The sequence below is a fragment of the Scyliorhinus torazame genome, chromosome 9 (genome assembly GCF_047496885.1).
Source record: "Scyliorhinus torazame isolate Kashiwa2021f chromosome 9, sScyTor2.1, whole genome shotgun sequence".
Taxonomy (NCBI): domain Eukaryota; kingdom Metazoa; phylum Chordata; class Chondrichthyes; order Carcharhiniformes; family Scyliorhinidae; genus Scyliorhinus; species Scyliorhinus torazame.
This window is the reverse complement of record NC_092715.1, coordinates 187,896,334-187,918,680: the sequence shown is the minus strand read 5'-3', so window position 1 is coordinate 187,918,680 and position 22,347 is coordinate 187,896,334. Positions and strand designations below refer to the sequence as shown.

Sequence of the window (22,347 nt, the reverse complement as noted above, 5' to 3'; positions counted from 1 at the left end):
AGGAGGAGGGCACCCACTCCCGGCGGCAGTCAAGGTCACCGCAGCCCTGAGCCTTTATGCCTCGGGGTCCTTCTAGGGCTCGAGTGGGGACCTATGTGGCATCTCGCAGGCAACAGCCCATAGGCGCATCCGACATGTCATGGGTACCCTCTTTGTGTGGGCGGGAAACAATATCAACTTTGGCATGGACCAAATCCAACAGGATGCCCAGGCAGCAGGATTTTCCGCCATCTGCGGGATGGCCCCGATCCAGCGGCTGATAGACCACACGCACATCGTCTTGCACTCACTAGACCACCTGGAAGTACCCTACGTTAACAGGAAGGGGTTCCACTCCCCAAACATACAGCTCGTGTGTGACCACCACATGCAGATCATGCACGTGTGTGTACGCTTCCTAGGGAGTGTGCACGACAGCTACATCCTGGGGAGTCAGACATCCCAGGCATCTTCAAGGACCACCCCAGGATGGGCGGCTGGATCTTGGGAGATAAGGGGTACCCGCTGAGGACCTGGTTAATGATACCAGTATGGAGGCTGGAGACCGAAGCGGAGGCCCGATACAACAAGGTCCATGTGGCCAACCGGGCTGACATTGAGCGGTGCATCTGACTGCACAAATGCAGTACCGATGCCTCAACCGCTGTAGTGGGCCTCTGCAGTACACCACCCAGAGGGTCGCCCGCTTTCTAGGGTCTGCTGTCCGAGGAGAGGGAGGAGGGTGAGAATGATGAGGAGGCGCCGGACCAGAAGAAGCTGGAGGACGAGCCCGGGGATCAACCGGAGGACCAGAGGCTGCAAGATAGGCGGCAGCGGCGAGGGTCCGGCAAGGCCGGAGGGCTCGGGAGGCCCTCACACTGACCTGCTTCACATAGGGTGTGGCCTGGTCTGTAATCGCTACGTTAACCACCCCCACCTCAATTTCCCACCCTCCCAGATTATGTGTCACTTCACTCCAGTGTGCTAGGACTGTGTCGGCACTGTCAGTGGGTCACTGTCAAGGGCAGGGGGGTGATGATAGCCCACAGAGAGCTGAGCGCCAGAGCTCCTCAATATATGCCAGTCTGACCCCTGCCTGTCTGCTGACTGCTCTCTCACACCCATCACGTGCACGCAGTGTGCCCAGGAGGGGGGAGATTCCTGGAGAGATGGGCCAAGGGTTCGGCGATCAGCCCGCATTGCGGAAGAAAGTAACAGAGGCATCATACTGTTTGTGTTCAAGGATTTTAATGTGTCGCAGGTGTCCAACAATGCCCGACTCTCCTATTGGTTTTGCCCTCACTCTCTCTCCCCCCCCCAAATCTACCTCCCCATGCCCTCTCCCCAATCCCCGATGCCCTCAGTGATCCTCAACTGTGTCCCCAGAATGCACATCGGAGGTGTAGACAGCGCGCTGCTTACCACACTGTTGCCTCTGGCCAGCATTCTCCGTGGGCTATGGAGTCGGACGGCCCTGGTGCACTTGGCGACGGCACGTGCGCAACCGTGCCGCCCTATCCCATGTACTGGCTTCGAGACTCGGCCTTATCAAAAGGGTGGAACTCGGAGAAGCTGGTGGCCGCCTTCACCACTCCATGGGACATATCCGGGTTGGCACCTAGCGCCCTCTCCTCCCGCCCAATGCCCATAGGGCCCCAGGGTTCACCTCTGAAAGAGGGGCAGCTGGTTCGAGCCCCAGCTATCCCTGCATCATCTGGCTCTGCCAGCCCTGACGGCTCCCGCTGTCTGCACCATGGTGTTGATGCCCTCGGCAAAGCTGCGCAGTGATTAGGGCCATGCTCTGCAGTGCTTCAGCCATTCCCATCTGAGAGCTGGACATGTCCCACAGAACCTCATCAAGATCACCCAGGTATTGTGTCACGCCCTCCAGCGACTCGGACATTCGGCCGAGGCTCTCAGCCATGGCCGTCACCGACTGTTCCACGCCTTGGGACACCTTCACTAGTGCACCAGGCTCTCCATTGCAGTCGCCACACTAGCAGTGTTGGCCTTAGTTCCACACAAAGCCAGCAACATCTCCTGCGCCCGTAGCCTCTGCGACTCCTCCAATCGGCCATGGATCTGCTGGAGTGCCGTGACATCTCCCTCTGAAATGTCCCAGCCGCTCTCTAACATCTCCATCAGCTCCGGGTAACCCTGTTCCATAGGCTCAGCATCTGGATGGGACCCAGCTGGGTCCTGGGGTCCAGCAAGTCTCCAGTTGTTGCCTCGCCTGGAGGGGTCCTGCCTCCATCTGATGTGCATCAGCAGCTGTGTGGTGCTCACCAGATTGTGCCCCGGAAGCCTGACCACTAACATTGGCCACCGAGGTGGGTGTATCTGCACTGGTGGTGGATAGGGATGATAGCAGTGACGCATCGATCGTAGCATCCTCGGAGCTCTCTTTCGAGGTGGTCTCATGTGAGGCAAGGGATGGGGCCACCCCAGATGTGCCGGCACCGTCGGCTGGAGGACCTGCGGGAGAATGGATATGTGGTCAGTGGGAGGGATGGATCAGTCAGTATGGCAATAACAACTCACATTTGACAGGTCCTCCGGGTAGAGCCTTATGGATCCTTACCTCTGCGGTGTCTCCAACCTCAGCACTGGCGCACTGGTGACCGCTCTCTCCTCGGCCATCGCCGCCACCTCCAGGACCCGTTCCTTGAAGGTGGTGAGGATTCGTATGTCTAGCTCTCCCTGCCATTGTGAAAGTGCTTCTCCTGCGGAGACACAGAGAGGGCATCATTAGCCGTACGCGTGGATAACAGTGGTTGGGGTGGGGGGGGAATGAAGGAAGGGTCGGGGGGCAGTTGAAGAGAGAGGGAGGGTGAAAGAAGGGTGGGGGGCCATATGGAGAGTTGGGGGGGATGCACCCGTGCGGAAGGAAAGGTCTCTGTGGAGGGGAGTGCAGCGGCGTTCATTCACCCATGCTGCACGGTGTAGATCGTTGACCTTCTTGTGACACTGGAGGCCAGACCTCCTGGCCACACTTCCCAAGCTGACAGTCGCCACCACTTCATCCCAGCCGCTACTGGCTGCAATGTGGCTGACCCAGCAGAACCCTCGGGGAAACAGAACCTCCCTCCTGACTTCCACTGTACTAGAAGCTTCCCCAGGTCTGCGTCTCCAAATCTTGAGGCAGGTCTTCTTGGCGCCATGGCTGCCAGCTGAGTGGAGTGGGCTGTGCAAGTGCTGTTTAAGTGCTGCTCGACCTTGTTAGCGAGGGGCTGTTGAGCATGGCCCAGGCGAATCGGCTGGTGTGCCTTCATTTACGGCGGGAAGCCCATGGTGGATTGTTAAGTGGACTAATTAACGTTGAATAGCGTTCCCGGCCTTGCTGGACCGAGCACCGGGAAGTTTGACGCAGTTCCCGCTCGCTACCACACTTAGAAACCTTTCTGGAGAATCGCGCCCTAGATGAATTAAGATTATCCAAAGTACAAATGTCTCTAAAGTTATCCAAGAACAATAAGTACCAGACACTGACAATAAATCTAAAGGGAAACAAAGCACCGGAAGAAAAAGTAGCTAGAAAGTGCAACCTGAAGGTTATAGCGACATTATAGTTGTATGGGACATCAGGAAAGTTGACAGCCAAATTTATCAAAAGGAAAATATTGCAGAATACCAAATTATCTGGTTGAATGTGGCACTGTACATATTGGGGAAACGTTAAAAGAGATAAACTCAGTGATGATAATTCATGTGTGAATAAATGACGTAATACGGGTTTTAAATTCACTCACATGAATGCAAATAAAGGAATATGAAATAATGTTTGTAGGATGTAAGTGACTGGAGAGTGTTGTAAACATTTCTATGTGACTCATAAATTCTCTTTAACCAGTTAAGGATGAAGAGATGCCAAAGTAATATTGAAGATGAAATTGACAATCATTTGAAGTAGATTAGAGTGGGAGGGCAAGGAGGAAATGCAGTTCCAAATGAAACTAAGGCAGATGAAGAGGTCATCAACAAGTGAGCAACATCACAGAAACTCAGAGATACATGTCTGGGACAGAAAGAGAAAGTAATGATATATATGAGAACATAATTCTTAATTAGGCATTTCCATCAACCTTTTATAAATTGGGGAAAGTCAAGTTGTTTGGAATTAGTCGGGAAACATGGGGTGTGGCCAGCAGTGCAGCGCTGAGCAAACGCCCGCTATTCAACGGCACTTTACTTTTTCTTTGGCCTTGGGGAGGAACTCCCCATTGAGGCCACTGTTTCAGACATTTCCGGCACTGACGAGCTCATTTCAGAAATTCAGGATTTATTGCACAAAGTTATTTTTCCCACAATGTGTGAACAACTTGGAGGAGCAATGGAAGGGAGATCCCAGGAATAATACTGTAAGTGGGGGACTTTGGCAGTATCTTGGATAGATGATAGGTCGCATGGTCATGCTGATTTAAAATTACTTCACGATCTGATGAACAATGAAACATACACTGAAGGCATTGGTATCTTGGAACAGAACTGCTGGTCCGATATAGCGAATCACAGGCAGGTGAAGTCAAAATGGACAACATTCAAACTTTATATTTACTTTCCCATGAGACATAAAGCCCTCAATACAACAGCAGTTGATCGCTGTGGGATTGGGTATCATTTATTATTGCACTTCGGAGATCTATAGCAGTTCTCTGCAGGTATAAATACCACTGGGTCAAACTGAGATATAGGTTACTGGAGCAGATTTGGAATGGCCCTGACACAGTCCCAGACTCCTACCAGGATTTGATGAATGGTTTCAGAAATTACCACTGTACTGATGGAATTTGGTGTCATTCTCGTGATGGGATTTTGATCTCATTTCCCAACCTCCATGTTGTATTCATGAAGGGAGGCTTTTCTGTTCCCGTTTTTAGGGAGCTGGATCGGTGGCGAAAGCGGGAGGTCCCGAGGTTCACGCCAGTGGAATTGACTATTCCAATTGTCTCCACCACCATGCCAATGCTGCAACGGGAATCCCAACATTGAACATCAGGATCTCCATTTGAATACATTTTAATATAATTATCAGACCTTTACTCCTGCTAGTTTCCCCTCCACCCCACCATTAGATTGACCATTCATGTCGCTGTGACATGACATGACCCCCACAACGTGCACCTGGTGAGCAAAACCCTCCAGAGGTGCGCAGGTGAGTACCTTTTTAGCGAGAGGGAAGAGTGTCATGATCGGGCAGTACTCTGGCACTGTCCACGCACTAAGCCCAGGATTGCCTGGGCACTTACCCCGAGCATTGCCAAAACTATCCCCAGGCATTGCCCCTGGCACTTCCCTCTGGCAGTGTCAGGGCACAGTGTGGGGAAGTGGTTGCATGGGGAGGGGGCTTCTGTGGGGAGGAGTGGGTGTTCATTGGAGCGGGGGGGGGGGGGGGGAATCTGTGGCGGATGGGGTGTTCTGTAGAGGGGGCGTGAATCTTCCGTGGGATGTTTGGCATGGGGGCTCTATTTTCTAAATTTTCTATCAGGGTACCCTTTATTCCTTCACAACACAAGTTGCTGGCAGGGCAGGTTCATTGAGGGACGGCTCCACCTTTGTAACATTGTGGGACTCACCCCTTGGAATTTTTTTTCTCAGTCCCTAGCAATGCGACGGAGGAAGCCACCATTGAGGCTGAAGGCTTCCACACCATTTTCCAACTTGCTGCCACACTCTGCAAAAATGTGAGAACATTTTACCCATGGTCCCATTTTAAGTTTTACCCCAAACAATTTATTTCTTTTAAGCTTTACAAACTTCACTCTGCTCTTGTGCTCAGACTCTTGTTTATGAATATCGTTCAGCCTCACATATAGTTTTTGTTTCAATAAAGTCACTTTGTTTCCACAATTTTTGATGCAATCGTGCTTTCTTTCTATTTCTACATCAGAGGTTTAATTGTCCCATTAGCCTTTGATTTACCTGGAATTCATTTTGAATTCTGGTAAAAATAAGAGGTGCTTGTTAATGGTCTAACGCTTCCTTTGACAGTTCCATTCCCAGGCTCAATGATCCAGAGGACAGTGTTCTCACCCTGATCCAAAAACACCTTCCTAATTTAGTTGATACATTAATATCTCAACCTGAAAAAAAAAATCTTCTGAAAACAAGAAACGTTTTATTTGGATAGCTGTTAAAGTTTCACATTGTAAAGAGCACGGAATAGTAATTTATATTAATACACAAAACCAATGTTGCCTCTATCTACCAATATATATAGGGCGTGATATAACGAGAAATGTTCTAAGTGCCATAATAAGCAAGGATTCCCATGAGCCCTTCGATGGTTGGGTTGGCAAGACCTGACCCATATCTAGTGTTAATTGGCGTCGCAAATGATCCCCCACGGGTTTCTTTAAAGAATCGGCTGTTCCACCAGCCTATTTGTCTGGACCCTCGCTCGGCAGCTTTTCGCTAACAAGGTGGGGGGCGCTGAACATAAACGTTGCCTCCACACGTCAGTCACCACACAGACATGCCACCATGTAGAATAGCATCACGCTTCAGGGATGCCGACCTGGCCAGGCTGCTGGGCCAGCAACAGGGCCGCCTATGCCACCTGGGCATCAGTGGCTGCCAGTGCGGCCAACCTGACTAAGAGGACCATCTTGCAATGTAGGAAGAAGATCAACAGGCCGTACGAGTAAGTTGACACCGGCCCTTTCTGGTACCAGTCCTGCCTGTCACTAACTTGAGCCCCCCCCCCCTGATATGTCGTCGGCTGTCACCGCAACTGCAGCCACCGCCCCCAGCATAACACCGCACCTCTACCCCAGTCCATCCTGGCATCCATCAGCACCACCCCTCCATTCCCAGGAGCAGTTCCTGAACATGCCACCTGCCACAGATACCCCCTGATGCACCAAGTGTATGGCTCACAATGCCCTCTTATTGTCCCCGGAGGACAAGCTGGCCCATATCAGGAGGGAGAGGGGCAGACGAGCAGCGGGGTGCCGGACATCCTAACCCCCCATGAGAAACGGGCCTTGGAGGTTGCTGGGGCAGCCGGGGACAGATTGATCAGTGAAGTCGAGCTTGGTCTGTGCCGCAGAGCTGTCGTCCCACCCAGATGACCTGTCTGCATTAAGTAGTACATGTCACGGAAAAATGACCCTTCCCTCTCACTGACTACATGTTTATTCTCCTGCAGGAACTCCACCTGATGGAGCCAGGTATTCCCGGGGTGTCCCACCCCACCCAGACACCCAAGAGACTACCTGGAAGAGAACTCCGAGAAGAACACTGTCGATGCATCACAGCTGTCACTGCCACCCTCCACCAATGCAGAGACACACACCTTGGTGGGCAACATTAGTGGAGGGGCCTCTAGGGCACAATGTGGTGAGTATCAATCAGCTGCTGATGCGCATCAGGTGGAGACAGGAGCATCGAAGGGAGTCAGCAGTCGGAGGTCTGCTGGATCCCAGTGCTCAGCTGCGTCCCAATCAGATATCAAGCCTCTGGATCAGGTTATCCCGGAGCTGATGCAGACGTTAGGGTACAGCGGAGAGATCCAGAAGTGGATGTCAGCGACACTCCAGTGGGTCCATAGCGATTTGAGAGGTCCCAAAGGGCGCAGGAGATGGCGCCTGCAATATGTGGCACCGAGGCCAACACAGCTAGGGTGGCGACCGCAGTGGAAAACCTGCAGCACGACGCCAGCACCATGCATGGTGATGTCCAAGGCATAGCTCAGTCAATGACAACCATGGCTGAGGGCCTCGATAGTTTGTCAGTCTCAGGTTGGCATCGCCGACGCAATGCAGAGCATGTCCCAGTCGCTAAGGGACATGTCTCAGGTGCAGGTGGACATTGCCGAGGCACTGCAGAGCATGGCCCAGTCACTGAGGGGGCATTGCTGAGGACGCCGACACCATGGTGCAAACAATGGGGAATCGCCAGAGCCAGCAGGGCTGGATGATGCAGAAGCGCTGGAGATCACTCCAGTCAACTCTCTCCCATGGAGATGCACAGGTCCCCACCCACACCGTCAGGGAGGAGGGAACACTGGAGCCTAACCTCTTGCCTCTCAGCAGGGAGACAACAGGCATCTCCACCTCTCCCAAGTTCCTCCCTTCTGACAACAGCGCTTCGCAAAGGCAGCGGGCGGAACAGGGTGGCACGGCGAGGCTAGTGCCAGCGCTAAGTCAGCCGTGGGGGGGGGCCTCCTGCTCCAGGTCCTCCAGAGGATGTCCATCAAAGGCATCAGAGGCCACAGGGCGCAGAGAACAGCAGTCTGCCTCCGCCTCAGATGTGCATGCTGGGGACCCACCTAGATGTAGCAGCAGAGCATGGAGGGCTAAGAAGGTTCAGGACCACTGACTGCGCACTGGGGTGGAGGGTGGCACCATTGGTAAATAAGGACAATGGGGCTTTCGACTGTACACCATGAACACTTTGCACCTGGTACATGTGAAACCTCCATCACGTTATTCCACACATAGAACATAGAACAATACAGCGCAGTACAGGCCCTTCGGCCCACGATGTTGCACCGAAACAAAAGCCATCTAACCTACACTATGCCATTATCATCCATATGTTTATCCAATAAACTTTTAAATGCCCTCAATGTTGGCGGGTTCACTACTGTAGCAGGTAGGGCATTCCACGGCCTCACTACTCTTTGCGTAAAGAACCTACCTCTGACCTCTGTCCTATATCTATTACCCCTCAGTTTAAAGTTATGTCCCCTCGTGCCAGCCATATCCATCCGCGGGAGAAGGCTCTCACTGTCCACCCTATCCAACCCCCTGATCATTTTGTATGCCTCTATTAAGTCTCCCCTTAACCTTCTTCTCTCCAACGAAAACAACCTCAAGTCCATCAGCCTTTCCTCATAAGATTTTCCCTCCATACCAGGCAACATCCTGGTAAATCTCCTCTGCACCCGCTCCAAAGCCTCCACGTCCTTCCTATAATGCGGTGACCAGAACTGTACGCAATACTCCAAATGCGGCCGTACCAGAGTTCTGTACAGCTGCAACATGACCTCCCGACACCGGAACTCAATCCCTCTACCAATAAAGGCCAACACTCCATAGGCCTTCTTCACAACCCTATCAACCTGGGTGGCAACTTTCAGGGATCTATGTACATGGACACCTAGATCCCTCTGCTCATCCACACTTTCAAGAACTTTACCATTAGCCAAATATTCCGCATTCCTGTTATTCCTTCCAAAGTGAATCACCTCACACTTCTCTACATTAAACTCCATTTGCCACCTCACAGTAGACTGGGTTACACCACCACACCCTGTTGCTCTCTGCCCCAACCCCCTCACCAATGCACAAACTCACCCTGTGTTTGCAGGGTGATTCCCAGTACCGTGCCCCAGCCTCTGTGTGCTTGACCGTTGGCTGCTGCGTCTATGGTGTTGACACTTCCAGGGTTTAGGCAAAGTGTCAAGGCCTCAGTTTGATTGGAATGCGATGCAGTAATCATCGTCTGTGACATGACAGGTGTTCCCATGGAATTCCACTCGAAAGTTGTGTAGTGCTCACATACCTAACAATGCCAACTCCTTATTAGCAATAGCCTTCAGCTGTGTGACCAGAGGCTGCTCACAGTCAGAGGGGGTCAAAGTGATCTCCCACATACAGCCAGGACCAGGGGTCTGTCCTAGATGTGTGTGGTAGGACAGGCAACTGCTGTGTAATTGACCCTGTTATGGGTACACACGTATTCAGAGTTTGGTCCCCCACCCCCCCCCCCCAGCTCAGGGACGAGCCATGACCGATGCCGCCCTGCCACTCCCCGAACAAACCCGACCAGTCCCCCTCTGGGGGCTCACCCAACCCCCCGGGCTTCATGCCGATTCTGAGATTGCTACCCATCTCCTATAATCCCCTCAGCAGCCATTATACTAGTTTTTAAATCGGTGTACTAACCAGCACTGGAATGATGTCCCGCTGGGGAGCTGGTTTCCCAATGCCATGGGATGGACACAATGGGAAACCCCATTGGCTGACTGCGGGAATGGAGAATCCCGTTGCTGGGGGGGGACACGTGCCGCGCTGGAAAACGGGGCTGGCGGGACGGAGAATCCCGCCCATGATATTTGTGAGTTCTAATGTGACACTTTTGCATGTGGTGTGATGGAGTGGTGTGATTAAGCTGTGCTCACACAAAATGAGGGTATTGATTGCTCACCTCCTCCTTCTCAAGGGCAATTAGGGATGGACAATAAGTGCTGGCCTAGTCAGCGATGCCCATATCCCATGAACGAATAAATAAAAAAACACACTGCTAAGTGATTTACTCACCGAAGGAGATCAAACATGGCATCTATAGTGGTGATCTGTGGCAAATTTCCATGCCTGCCAATGGAGTCAGCGCTTTGGGAGACACCAGGTTGGATGGCCATCACCAACACAATTCCTTATTCAAACAAAATATAATTTTGTATATGAGGTCTACTTTGAAAAAGTACATTTAAACTTTGTTCAGTAAATTAATGTTGATGGATTGAAGTGAATACACCATTTAATTATGAATTAAACACAAAACTCATGATTTAATGTTAGTAACGAACTATAAGGCATGCCTATATCCATGCTTTGCCGTGGGAGCAGTTACTGAGCAGGATGAATTACCTTGTGCTTGAATAATCACCGGGCAGCAAAACTAAATCTATAGGAAATTGTTATTCCCTTCAGAATTATTTTTACGCGCATTTACAATGCTGCTTCACAGTATGACTGGAATACTGGACTTTGGAAGTAAAACAAAAGAAGATTCACTGGTATATGTAATATTATTTAGCATAATTTATTACCTAGTAATACAGCGGTTATTGTGGTTGTAAAGTAATATATTATTGTCCGTGTTCCAATTTTCTTGGAGACACCTGAATCCAATGTGGCGACTCCTGTGGAGAAAAGTTCAGGAACTTTGTTAGCACAACCCAAGACTTAAATTTGGTGCAAAGATATCTTAAATGAGCTATCAGTTAACTACTTAAAGTATGCAAAAGCATCTCTGTTGCCTGTTACTTTTTAGTGCTCCAATGTATTGCACCACTCGTTCATTGTGTAGATCTCTTAAAATAATAACTTGCCGGTTCTTTTGTATATAATATATCAAAGGAAGAACTTGCATTTGTATAATGTTTTTCATCACCTCAGGACATTACAAAATGCTTCAGTCACTGTTGTACTTTGCAAAACAAATTTGCATGCAACCAGGTCCCACAGGTCCCAGCAATAAGATGATTAACCTGATCATTTGTATTTTTGATGTTGGTGGAGAGATACATGTTTTTTAGGATGTCAGATGAATTTGCATGCTCTTCCTTCAAGAGTGTTCTGGGACCTTTTAAATGCGCCTGAGAGGGCTGACAGTTCCTTAGTTTAATATCTAATCTGAAATTAGCACCTCCAACACCATATAACTCCCTCAACACCGCCGGGAAATGTTATTTTAGATAAAACATCAGGGTAAGTGTACAATGAAGTCTGGAGAGGGCTTTAAAATAATTGCAACATTAGAACGATAATTTATTCATATGTCATCAACACCATTGTTGCGTTTGGTTTCACTCTTACCCCTGCACCACTCACTGGTTTGTGAGTTCAAGCTGTTCTCCAGACCTTAAATACCAATAAAGTATAGTTTGACAAGTCAGTGCAGTACACAAGCTAGTTCAGATAAGAAAATAAATTGAGACTCTAAGTGACTGTTTCAGTGGTCCAAAAAAAAAGTGTCCTGGTGTTCTGGTGAACATTGTACTCTTACCCCGATGTTTAACACGGGGAGAACGTACAAACTCAACACTCAAACACAGGGCAGCGACCAATGTATCTCATTGCTGTTTGTGGCGTCTTGCTGCAAGCAAATATTTGCTCTGGCCACTGACTGTGCATTGTTTCATTTTATGTGAAATCCCTTACACTGAATGACCTTGCAATCACAACATGGAAGCTGTGTTGACAGGTATTTCCTATGTACCCATCTTTTGCTCATGTCATTTCTCTTTCCTTAAGTCACCTACAATATCTATAAAAAAACATGCTGGGTTTCAGTCATTAACTCTGGTCATGCAATTCACAACCTCACAAAGTTCTCTGCAAAAAGGGTTTTCCCACTCCCTATCCTAAATCCTTTAAATGTAATCTAACATTTTATTCTAGACCCCTCAACCGTTCAAAACAATTTGGATCTGTTTCTATCTATTATGTTCTATCACTTGATCATTGTAAACACCTCTATTAAATCATCCATTATAGATGCCCTACAGTGCAGAAGGAGGCCATTCAGCCCATCGAGTCGGCACCGACCCTTCGAATGAGCACTCTGCCCATGTCCACTCCCCTGTCCACACCCAATCCCCATAATTTAGCCGGCACATCCCTGGTACCTAAGGAGCAATTTAAACATGGCCAATCCACCTAACCCGCACACCTTTGGTCTGTGGGAGGAAACCGGAGCACCCAGAGGAAACCCCCGCAGACACGGGGAGAACGTACAAACTCAACACAGACAGTGACCCAAGGCTGAAACTGAACCCAGGTCCCTGGCACTCTGAGGGTGCAGTGCTAACTACTGTGCCACCGTGCTGCCCCAGTATCATCGAGTAACACCCTCAGTTCTCTCCCTCAGTTCTATCAAGTATGACCCTTGGGGCATTTCAGATAAAAGACAAGGTGCTGTTTAAATGCTTTTATTTTGAATGTCACTTTATGCAATCAATACCTATTCAGGGAATAATCTGTCACAATGTGTAATTTACTTTTCAGGAGTTCGCATGTCAGGCATTCACAGAGAAATATAAGTAAGAATTTTATGATTATTACTTAGAATTAATATTGCTCAATTCCTTGCAATTTTAATGGAAGATAATCTACATAACAATAGTTGGGTGGGTTAAATTGTGTTCGGAGACTCAAGAAATGCACCATGCTATTCATATAAAGTTCCTTTGTGCACTATTTTACATTAAGGGGATTGGCAAATGTTTTTTTAAATTACATAGGCATACTTCAGATCAACACAGTAGATTTTTAGCTTTTTAAAATTTATTCATTCACGGGATGTTGGTGTCGCTGGCTAAATCAGTATTTATTGCCCATCCTTAATTGTCCTGGAATTACTGCCCATTGTGATTCTGGAATTGTGAATTGGCCGCACATATATATAGCATCTGCCACTGAATTCAACAGAAATAAAACATGATCAGTTTCTGTAACTAAAAGCTGTTTATAATGGTCTTTTGAAGTGTGGATCAGTTGATCATTTATCATAAATATTGTCAAGTTCATTCCAATTAACACACATTGAAATAAAAATCGAAGATTCCACGAGTCAATCTCTCTGATTTCAGTACACTCATTCCGTTGAGTAAAAGATTATTTACCTGTAATTATACTGGAGACGATTAAAGGTAAAATGATCATCTTCAGCATTCTCATCAGGAGTTCTCCAGGAAATCCAAAATAGTATTTGCCGAGGCTTGTCAAACCAGCATATTCTCGCACCAGAAACCCTGTCACAATACCTGGAAAGTAGAATATTATTAAGGACAACATCCGAGAATCTTTATCACTTCCAGAGACATTTGAAACCTGTCACATAATGGGACTTCTGACCATTTTCTACTCCACTGGAAGAATTGGGGATTGATCTGTGTCAAAATATGGTGGTGCAAAGCAAAGTAAATTCACCAAGTTTGTTTAAAATGAAAGGGAATTGCAGATTTGCGTTAAAGCTAAACAAGATTGTCTGAGAAGTGGATGCATCTCACAGTCTATTTCAAATGAGGGTCTATTGTATTTTTCCAGGTCTATGAGCCAGAACCTGTGGAATGTTAAACATCTTACCTCATATAACCGAATGGTGCTAATATTGAAGTGAGGACAATCTCAGTTATGCATCAACCATGTGAGTAATGTTCAACAGATTGTTGGAGCACGGAATCAGCATTGGGGCTCTGATGCTGAAATTGAAAATATTTTCCTTTCCATTGTTTTGATGTTGCAGCTTATTACCCCGATTCCTCTGCTTCCTTGGAGTGGAATTGACGGAAAAGAAGTTTGGGGCCAGATAGGTTTTAAACAAAGAACTTGAAAGCATTTTTCTGGAGCTGAAGCTAAAATGCAGGAGGTCAGAATTTGCAGTTAGAAATTATCTAAGGCTCACAATTTGCTCACAAATACAGTTTTGGTGTTCCTATTCTTGTGGAGAGATGCTTAATGATTCATATCTGACTGCTGCATTTCACAAAGGAATCATCAAGGCTGCCTTCAAAACCATTGGGCATGTGTACAAGGGCACATGCAAAAAAACACAACATCCAGTCAGATCACAAGGAGGTTATTATTATTACATCCCTGCTTTAGACTAGTGTAGAATTAGATATTGTGTGCATGGGCACATTTTAGAACACAAGGGGCTGGATTCTCTGTTTTGGGACTATGTCCACACACCAGCGTCAAAACTGTGTACTTTCACGCCAGAAAAACTGGCATGAGAGGGCCACATATTCCTAGCCCTGCAGGGGCCTAGCAGGGACCTGGTGTAAATCTAGCAGCTTTTGCTGCAGATATGGGCCCCCGCACTTCCGGGTCGGAGGCTGCGCATGCGCACGGCGGCGGCCTCCAGCAGCTGCGCCGTGCTCCATGGAAGACTCAGACAGCGAAGCTGGACCCTCAAAATAGACTCCCCGATCGGCTGCGCGCCCGACTCTGACTGCCCGGCCGCTTATAAGGCCCCCCCCCCCGACCAGGGTTGGCCGAGGACTGACTCCACAGCCACCACGGCTAGTTTCCCGACTGGCTGGGTCACATTAGATCCACGCCATCGGGACTTCGGCCGGTCGGGGGCAGAGAATGGAGGAGCGGGCCTCCAGCAACGGTCCCAGGTAGGTGCTCGGTGACGCGGCCCGCAGAATCGGGGAACCGGCGCCGGTCCCGATACTGTGCGGGGAAATGGATTCTGTGCCCTGGTGCCGGCTGCGATTCCGGTGTCGGGCTGCGGAGAATCCAGCCCAAGATATCCAGACTGTTTACATGAGTGACCCAGTATCTCCATACAAGAGTACCAGGCAGACCAGAAAGTTGTACAGTGAAGACATTTTAATACCAATTGGCTGTGTACATTAGTAAAGCAATACATACATTTTTAGCTCGAGATTCATTTTTCTGTCTGTTGAATCAACACAATTTCTGAACTCTAATTTGATGTAGATGGCTTAATATAAATCAGTGATTTAATGCATACTTCAAGCTTTAAAGTGACAACGTATGAACCAAATAGTTTATCAATGAGCAAAGAGAACATGACAAGCCAAACAAATCATTCACATTGCAACTACCAAAATTGTCAAAATACGCCACATTTAAAATGATTCTCCAGCTGTTCAGTAATGAGGATGGAGCAATACAAAAATCACGAGGAAAGACCTACCCAACCCCACCCCAATTTTCAGCTTTGCTGCGGCCTTGCGAATACTCTCCCTAGGTGTGCCACTGGGCTGTGGAAACAGTCCCAAATCAGCTGGGTCAGTTAAAATGTAAAATTAAAACAGAAAGTGCTGGGAATACGCAGCAGGCCTCACACCACTATGAAGAGAGAAACAGAGCTAAAATTTCATGATATATATGAATCTTCTTCAGTACTCAGTTAAAATACAATTGGGTTCGATAACATACATAAGGCCCCAAGCATAATTTTGGGAGAGCACTGGTAGAGAGTGGGCTGCTTTGCACAGTGTCAATTGGAGGTCCAGCCAAAGTGGCTCACACAAAGTCTGGGCATGAATCAGCGAACTCAAGTTAAAGTCAGTTGAACGACATGATCACTTTGCTGAAGCAGGAAAGGTTTCTTGCAGATCGGGGCACCATTTTGTCCGGCAACCCCGATCTTCACCCCCACCCTTCAGGCTCCCTCCCCCCTCAACCTGGCAAGGCCCTCCTGACCCTTATCCCTGTCAGTGCCAACCTGGCACCGTGGAACCCTGCCATTGCCAACCTGGCATCCTGGAGGTTCCCCAGACACCCTGGAAGTGCCACCTGGGCAGCCTGGCAGTGCCAGAGTTTCACTGCCAGGATACAAAGCTGGCTATGCCCAGGTGTCCAGGTACCGGGGGAGTGCCAGGGTGTCACCCTGCCCTGTCCCAGTCCAATTGGGGATCTCAAAGAGCCCCCCCCTCCCCTCACGGTGCCGTTAGGACCAGTACTAAATGGCACCCTGGAGTGGTCTCCCAGGCATGGCCAGTGAGTCCCAGGTGATAGATGATCTGGAGTCCGGGTATTTAAATGAGGTGATAGAGTCATTTAAATATTCAGAACTGGATCACGCCCAGCGCCTGCCGGAGAGAGTCGGGTGAGTAGCGATTGGTCCGGCTGCCGTCTTGGAACTCTATTTGAATTTGCGGTTGATTAGCTGTTGCGCCTGAATCCGCACTGAGCGCAATGGGGTCGCTACATCGCACCTCTGTATTTTTTCATGTGAGGCAACAAGTGACTAGAGTACTTTTCTGGTCCAAAAAATGTTGCTGATTTCACCCACCGCCACTTGTGTAAGGACCAAACTGCAACTGTCACCGGTGATCCACTCTGCAAATGTTTCTCTGGCTCCTAATGTGTAGCAGCCTCAGGACCCCCATTTAGCATCAGTAACTCGCCAGTCTGGTTAAAATGGGGTCTGAGCTTCAAAATGGCCACCATAGCCATCAGCCTGGGTGCTCCATTGATTATTCCCTCAAACAAACAAAGCTACAGCCCACCTGTCTGACACTTCAGATTTGATAAGAGATATAAAGGTTATCAAAATTGTCAAATAATAAATAATATCACGTTAATACTGTTTTTTCATTTGTTTTACAGCATGCTGGTCGATGGTATGTAGTACATTGCCATATCCGGGAGTAATGTAATTTGTCCTGAATTGTGTGCTGTGAATGAAGGAGGCACATTAATTCTCAGCCCTCTGCCATCGAGACAAGCCTTGTGCTAAAAACCTGCAGTTCATGTTTGATTAAAAATCAATTAATATAAATATCCTTTCATCTCCCCAGCAGGCTCATGCACATCTTTGGAATTATTCCAAGATTTAGGGGAGGAAAATAAAGAGATGACAAAGATATGTTGAGATGTCTGGCAAGAGGATACAGACTGCATTGTTAGAATACAAGAGATCTGTTAATTGCACTGCACTGTAAATTCTATGATTCTATGAACCAGACCACAAGCTATACCCTAAACCTTCAGGAAACACACATTTGATGGAATTCCTCCATTTTTATCTCTGATAGTGTCTTGCTCCTCCAAGTCTGCTTTCTTTCTGACAGTGATTTTCATTTCAATCTCAAAGTTCTTAAACTATAATCAATAATAACAACTTGTACTTATATAACACCTCTATAGTAGTAAAGCATATATTATCTGGTCATTCATCCACCTATTGTTTGCAGGATCTTACTGTACACAGCTTACTATACATAGCAAAATGATCCAATGGTTATCAATAGTTACTAAATAAAAATGCAAATTCTTCTCTTAATTTGAAGTTGAAAAGATAATTCTCACAATACAGTTTACTTTTTTCTGTACCAGCCACTTTGTGGATTAATGAGTTTCAACTAAAGCTTTTTTCGAGGAATATCAATTATTTTTGTTTGCGGGTTTATATCAAAAAGCACGCCATTAGCCAATATGCTTTAATCCACTATTTTAGCTTGTATCCAAGTCCAGGTCTCGCTTCTTTTTTTATTGTTATCCATTCAGGGATGTAGGAATCGCTGGCAAGCATAAGTGCCCTTGAGAAAATGGTGGTGAGTCAAATTCACCGTAATCCACGAGGTGCAGGTACATCTACAATGCTGCTGAGCATGGAGTTCCAAGATGTTGATGATGGGGAATTCGGCAAAGATAATGCTTTTAAAAGTCATGGGAAGATAATTAGAATCTGGCTGGAGAGCACTGACTCATCAGGCTGAAGGAAGGCTATATGTGGTAATCAGTAGGAAATTTCCTTGCCCATGTTTTACCTGATGCCATGAGGCTTCATGGGGTCCAGTCAATGTTTTTTTTTTAAATATATATTTATTAAAGTTTTTTAACAACACAATTTTTCCCCCTTACAAAAAATAACCGCCCCCCCCCCCCCCCCGTAACAAAATAACACAAAATCACACTGAGCAAGATGTATACATGGCAAAATGGTACATTTACATAGCTTTATACACTGGCTCTCTCCCGCACGTGCCAGTTTCCCCCACCCTTCATGGTATCTCCTGCTCATCCATCCCCCCAAGCAATCCCCCATTCCCCCCCCCCTCCCCAAGACGTCCCCCACCCCCCCACCCCCCCACCCCAGGGTTGCTGCTGCTTCTGACCGACCTTCCTCTAACGCTCCGCAAGATAGTCTAGGAACGGTTGCCACCGTCTGTAGAACCCCTGCGCAGACCATCTCAAGACAAACTTAATCCTCTCCAGCTTTATGAACCCAGCCATGTCGTTTATCTAGGCCTCCACGCTAGGGGGTTTCGCCTCCTTCCACATTAGCAAGATCCTTCACCGGGCTACTAGGGACGCAAAGGCCAGAATGCTGGCCTCTTTCGCCTCCTGCACTCCCGGCTCGTCCACTACTCCAAATATTGCTAGCCCCCAGCTTGGCTTGACCCGGACTTTCACCACCTGAGATATTGCTCCCGCCACTCTTCTCCAGAACCCCTCCAGTGCCGGGCATAACCAAAACATATGGACATGGTTCGCCGGGCTCCCTGAGCAACTTCCACATCTGTCCTCTACCCCAAAGAACCTACTCAACCTCGCCCCCGTCAAGTGCGCTCTGTGAACCACCTTAAGTTGTATCAGGCTGAGCCTGGCACGCGAGGAGGAGGAATTAACGCTACCCAGGGCATCAGCCCACAGACCTTCCTCGTTCTCCTCCCCCAGCTCCTCCTCCCATTTACACTTCAACTCTTCTACTAGCTCTTCATCTCTTGGTGTATTGCCGACACCTTGCCCTCCCGACCCATACACCCGAGATCACCCTGTGTTGAATTTCTTGTGCCGGGAGCAACGGGAATTCCCTGACCTGTCGCCTCACAAAAGCCCTCACCTGCATATATCTAAAAGCATTTCCCGGGTTTAACTCAAACTTCTCCTCCAGTGCCTCTAGGCTCGCAAATGTCCCGTCAATGAACAGGTCCCCCATTCTTCTAATCCCCGCCCGAAGCCAGCCTTGGAAACCCCCGTCCATCTTCCCCGGGACAAACCGGTGGGTTACCCCTGATCGGGGACCACACCGAGGCTCCCACTGCACCCCTGTGCCGTCTCCACTGGCCCCAGATCCTTAACGTTGCCGCCACTACCGGGCTCGTGGTATACTTTGACGGCGAGAATGGCAGCGGTGCGGTCACCAACACCGCCAAGCTCGTTCCTTTACAGGACGCCATCTCCATCCTCTTCCATGCCGCCCCCTCTCCCTCCATAACACACTTGCGGATCATCGCCACATTTGCTGCCCAGTAGTAGCTCCCTAGGTTTGGCAGCGCCAACCTTCCTCGGTCCCTACTGCGTTACAGGAACCCTCTCCTTACCCTCGGGGTCTTATTCGCCCACACAAACCCCATAATACTCCTACCTACTCTCTTAAAAAAGCCCTTGGTGATCACAATGGGATGGCACTGAAACACAAACAGAAACCTCGGAAGGACCACCATTTTGACCGACTGCACTCTACCCGCCAGCGAGAGCGGTAACATGTCCCATCTTTTGAAGTCCTCCTCCATTTGGTCCACCAACCTCGTGGTCCAGTCAATGTTGAGGACTCCAAGGGTCACTGCCACTCAACTGTATACTGCTGCACTGTCACCTCTGGTGGGTTTGTGAAATGATGCTGTGTTCATGCAGATTACCATTCTTGAAAATTCTTAAAGCAAATTATTAAATCTCAGTATTTTTCTTTTTCTGTTTTCCCTATATTTGCTCAGCTATCGAATATTCCGGGTGCAATCTCACGGCCGTGCTGCGCTGGTTGTGAATCCGAGTGAGCCGGATAGATCACAGAAGAGGTCAAAATCGGGAACCGCGCCGGGTGCCCATCGATTTTTGATCTAAACGCCCCTGCTCCCGTTGGTGAGATCTGAAACCTGCCGCAATGTGGTGAGAAACCAATAATCACCAATCAAGGCCAATCTCCACCCAATTAATGGGAAGGACCTCTTATCTAATGGCCTCTCGTGATCTAACCAGCTCCCCATCGAGCAGTCACGCGGGCACCCTTTAACACCACCTATTGAAAATCAGAGGAGGTGAGTCTCCATCTTCAAAATCGTGCAATCAGCCTGGGGGCACTGGGGCTGCTGGCTCAGTGCTTTTGACGGGTGGGGGAGCCCACAGGGAGTGACAGGCCCGGGGGGGGGGGGGGGGGGGGGGGGGGGTTGGCCGCCATCGACACTAGTTGCCCCTGAGCTGGGAAATGAGGGTCTCAGTGCCCATGGGTCCGACTTGCCCCCCCCCCTGGATCGTGTATATCCATAACAGGAGCAACTTCAGCTGCTGCTTGTCTTCCCACCAAACACCCCCAGCACAGAGCCCCGTCCGTGGTAATATTGTGCAGGTCACTTTACGGCCACTGACGGTGGCGGCCTCTGGCCGCACAGCTGAAGGCTATTGCTAATAGGGAATTGCCAATGTTAGTAATAAGAGCACTTCACAGCTCCCAAGTGGTTTCATGTGGGTAGGCGTGCCATGTCGCAAGCAAGAGTTACTGCCTAGCATCCCAATTAGACCGTGAGGCCTGGACACTTTGCCTAAACACTAGCGGCTGTGTGGACCGGGGAGGGGACCTGCGCATGGTCAAGTAATGTTCCTGGCGGGTGTCTGCCCTCTGGGGTCTGGGGTCTGGTACCCAGAAGCCCCTGCTGTGGCCGGGGTTACGTGTGCAGGGCGAGTCCCCCAACACAACAGGCTAATTGGATCGCACCCTGAAGGAAGTCGGAAAGTGTAAGGATGCAGGAGGCTTGGGGGATTTGAGGGTACCAGGGTGGAAACCATTGCCGATTGTTGGTCTCTCACACTCGCCAATTCCTTACAGATATCACAGTATCGATGATATTGTAATAATAATAATCACTTATTGCCACAAGTGAGCTTCAATGAAGTCGCCACATTCCAGCGCCTTTTCATGGAGGCCGGTACGGGAATTGAACCCGCCCTGCTGGCATTGTTCTGCATTACAAGCCAGCTGTTTAACCCACTGTGCTAAACCAGTCCCTCAACCCTGCAGCAGCTATTCTCACGGTGGTGTTGGCAGTCAAGGTGGTCAGACGCCGGAGAAGGCAGCAGCATCAATCGAGGCTCAAGCGGAAGCCTTGTGCAGGGACCTCGAGGACCTGGCCACCTGCCAGGCCAAGGATGGATCCAGAGGGGGAGGCCGACGACGGCCCAAGGTGTAAAGGCGTTGCTGGACGTTTGAAGAGATGTCGGGGCAGCATGTGCCGCAGGAGGCTCCGCCTCAACAAGGGGATGGCGTGGCACCTGTGCCATGGCTTTGCAGACTTGGCACCACATGGAGGAGCAGGATTCCCACTCCCTGCGGCAGTCAAGCTTACCGCAGCCCTGAACTTTTACACCTCGGCTTAATTCCAGGGCGGGGGCTGTGTGGCATTTCCCAACCAACAACCCGCAAGTGCATCCATGAAGTCACAGATGCCCTGTTTGCCCGGGCAGCTGACTATCTAAACTTTGACCTGGACAAGGACCATCAAGATGCCCGAGCAGCAGGATTCTCCACCATCGCCGAAATGCCCCAGCTCCAGGGGTAATAGATGGCATGTATGTCACCTTGCGTGTAGCAGGTGATCCAGAAGCACCCTTTATTAACAGGAAGGGGTTCCACACCCTCAATGTACCACCTTAAGATCGTATTCACGCTTCTCAGGGAGTGTGCACAACAGCTACATCCTGGGGCAATCAGAGATCCCAAGCACCTTCGAAGGACACCTCAGGATGACCTGTTGGCTCTTGGGGGATAAGGGCTAACCGCTGAGGTCCTGGCTAATGGCGCCAGTACGGAGGCCGGAGACCAATGCGGAGATTCGACACAACGAGGCCTCTACAAACGGACCAGATGGAACAACACTCTTGGGGGTCTACCAGGGGAATAGAGGCCCCTAGGTTCATGCCCTCTGGGCAAGATGATACCCTGGCACTGTTGATGCCACCTCGACGCCTTGGCAGTGCCAGCATGGGACCTTGGCAGCCTGGGATCTTGGGTGCCAACCTGTCACTGCAAAGGTGCCCAGGTGGCACTGTCAGCTGGTGGAGCACTGCCAGGGTGCCAGGCTGGCATGTAAGACATAGGAACATAGGATTTAGGAGCAGAAATAGGCAATTCAGTCCTTTGAGCGTGCTCCGCCAT

General features: G+C 49.3%; 1 protein-coding gene across 1 annotated transcript in view; it reads right to left on the bottom strand.

The window, feature by feature from the left end:
- Positions 1-22,347, bottom strand: part of slc1a1 (solute carrier family 1 member 1) — a 112,397-nt gene that overhangs the window by 68,638 nt on the left and 21,412 nt on the right. Inside the window, exons 2-4 of the mRNA XM_072516904.1 lie at positions 13,334-13,474; positions 10,757-10,849; positions 10,245-10,359 (exon numbers count right to left, since the gene is read on the bottom strand). Coding sequence (XP_072373005.1) covers positions 10,245-10,359; positions 10,757-10,849; positions 13,334-13,474 — 349 coding nt within the window. The remainder of the gene's footprint in view (positions 1-10,244; positions 10,360-10,756; positions 10,850-13,333; positions 13,475-22,347) is intronic.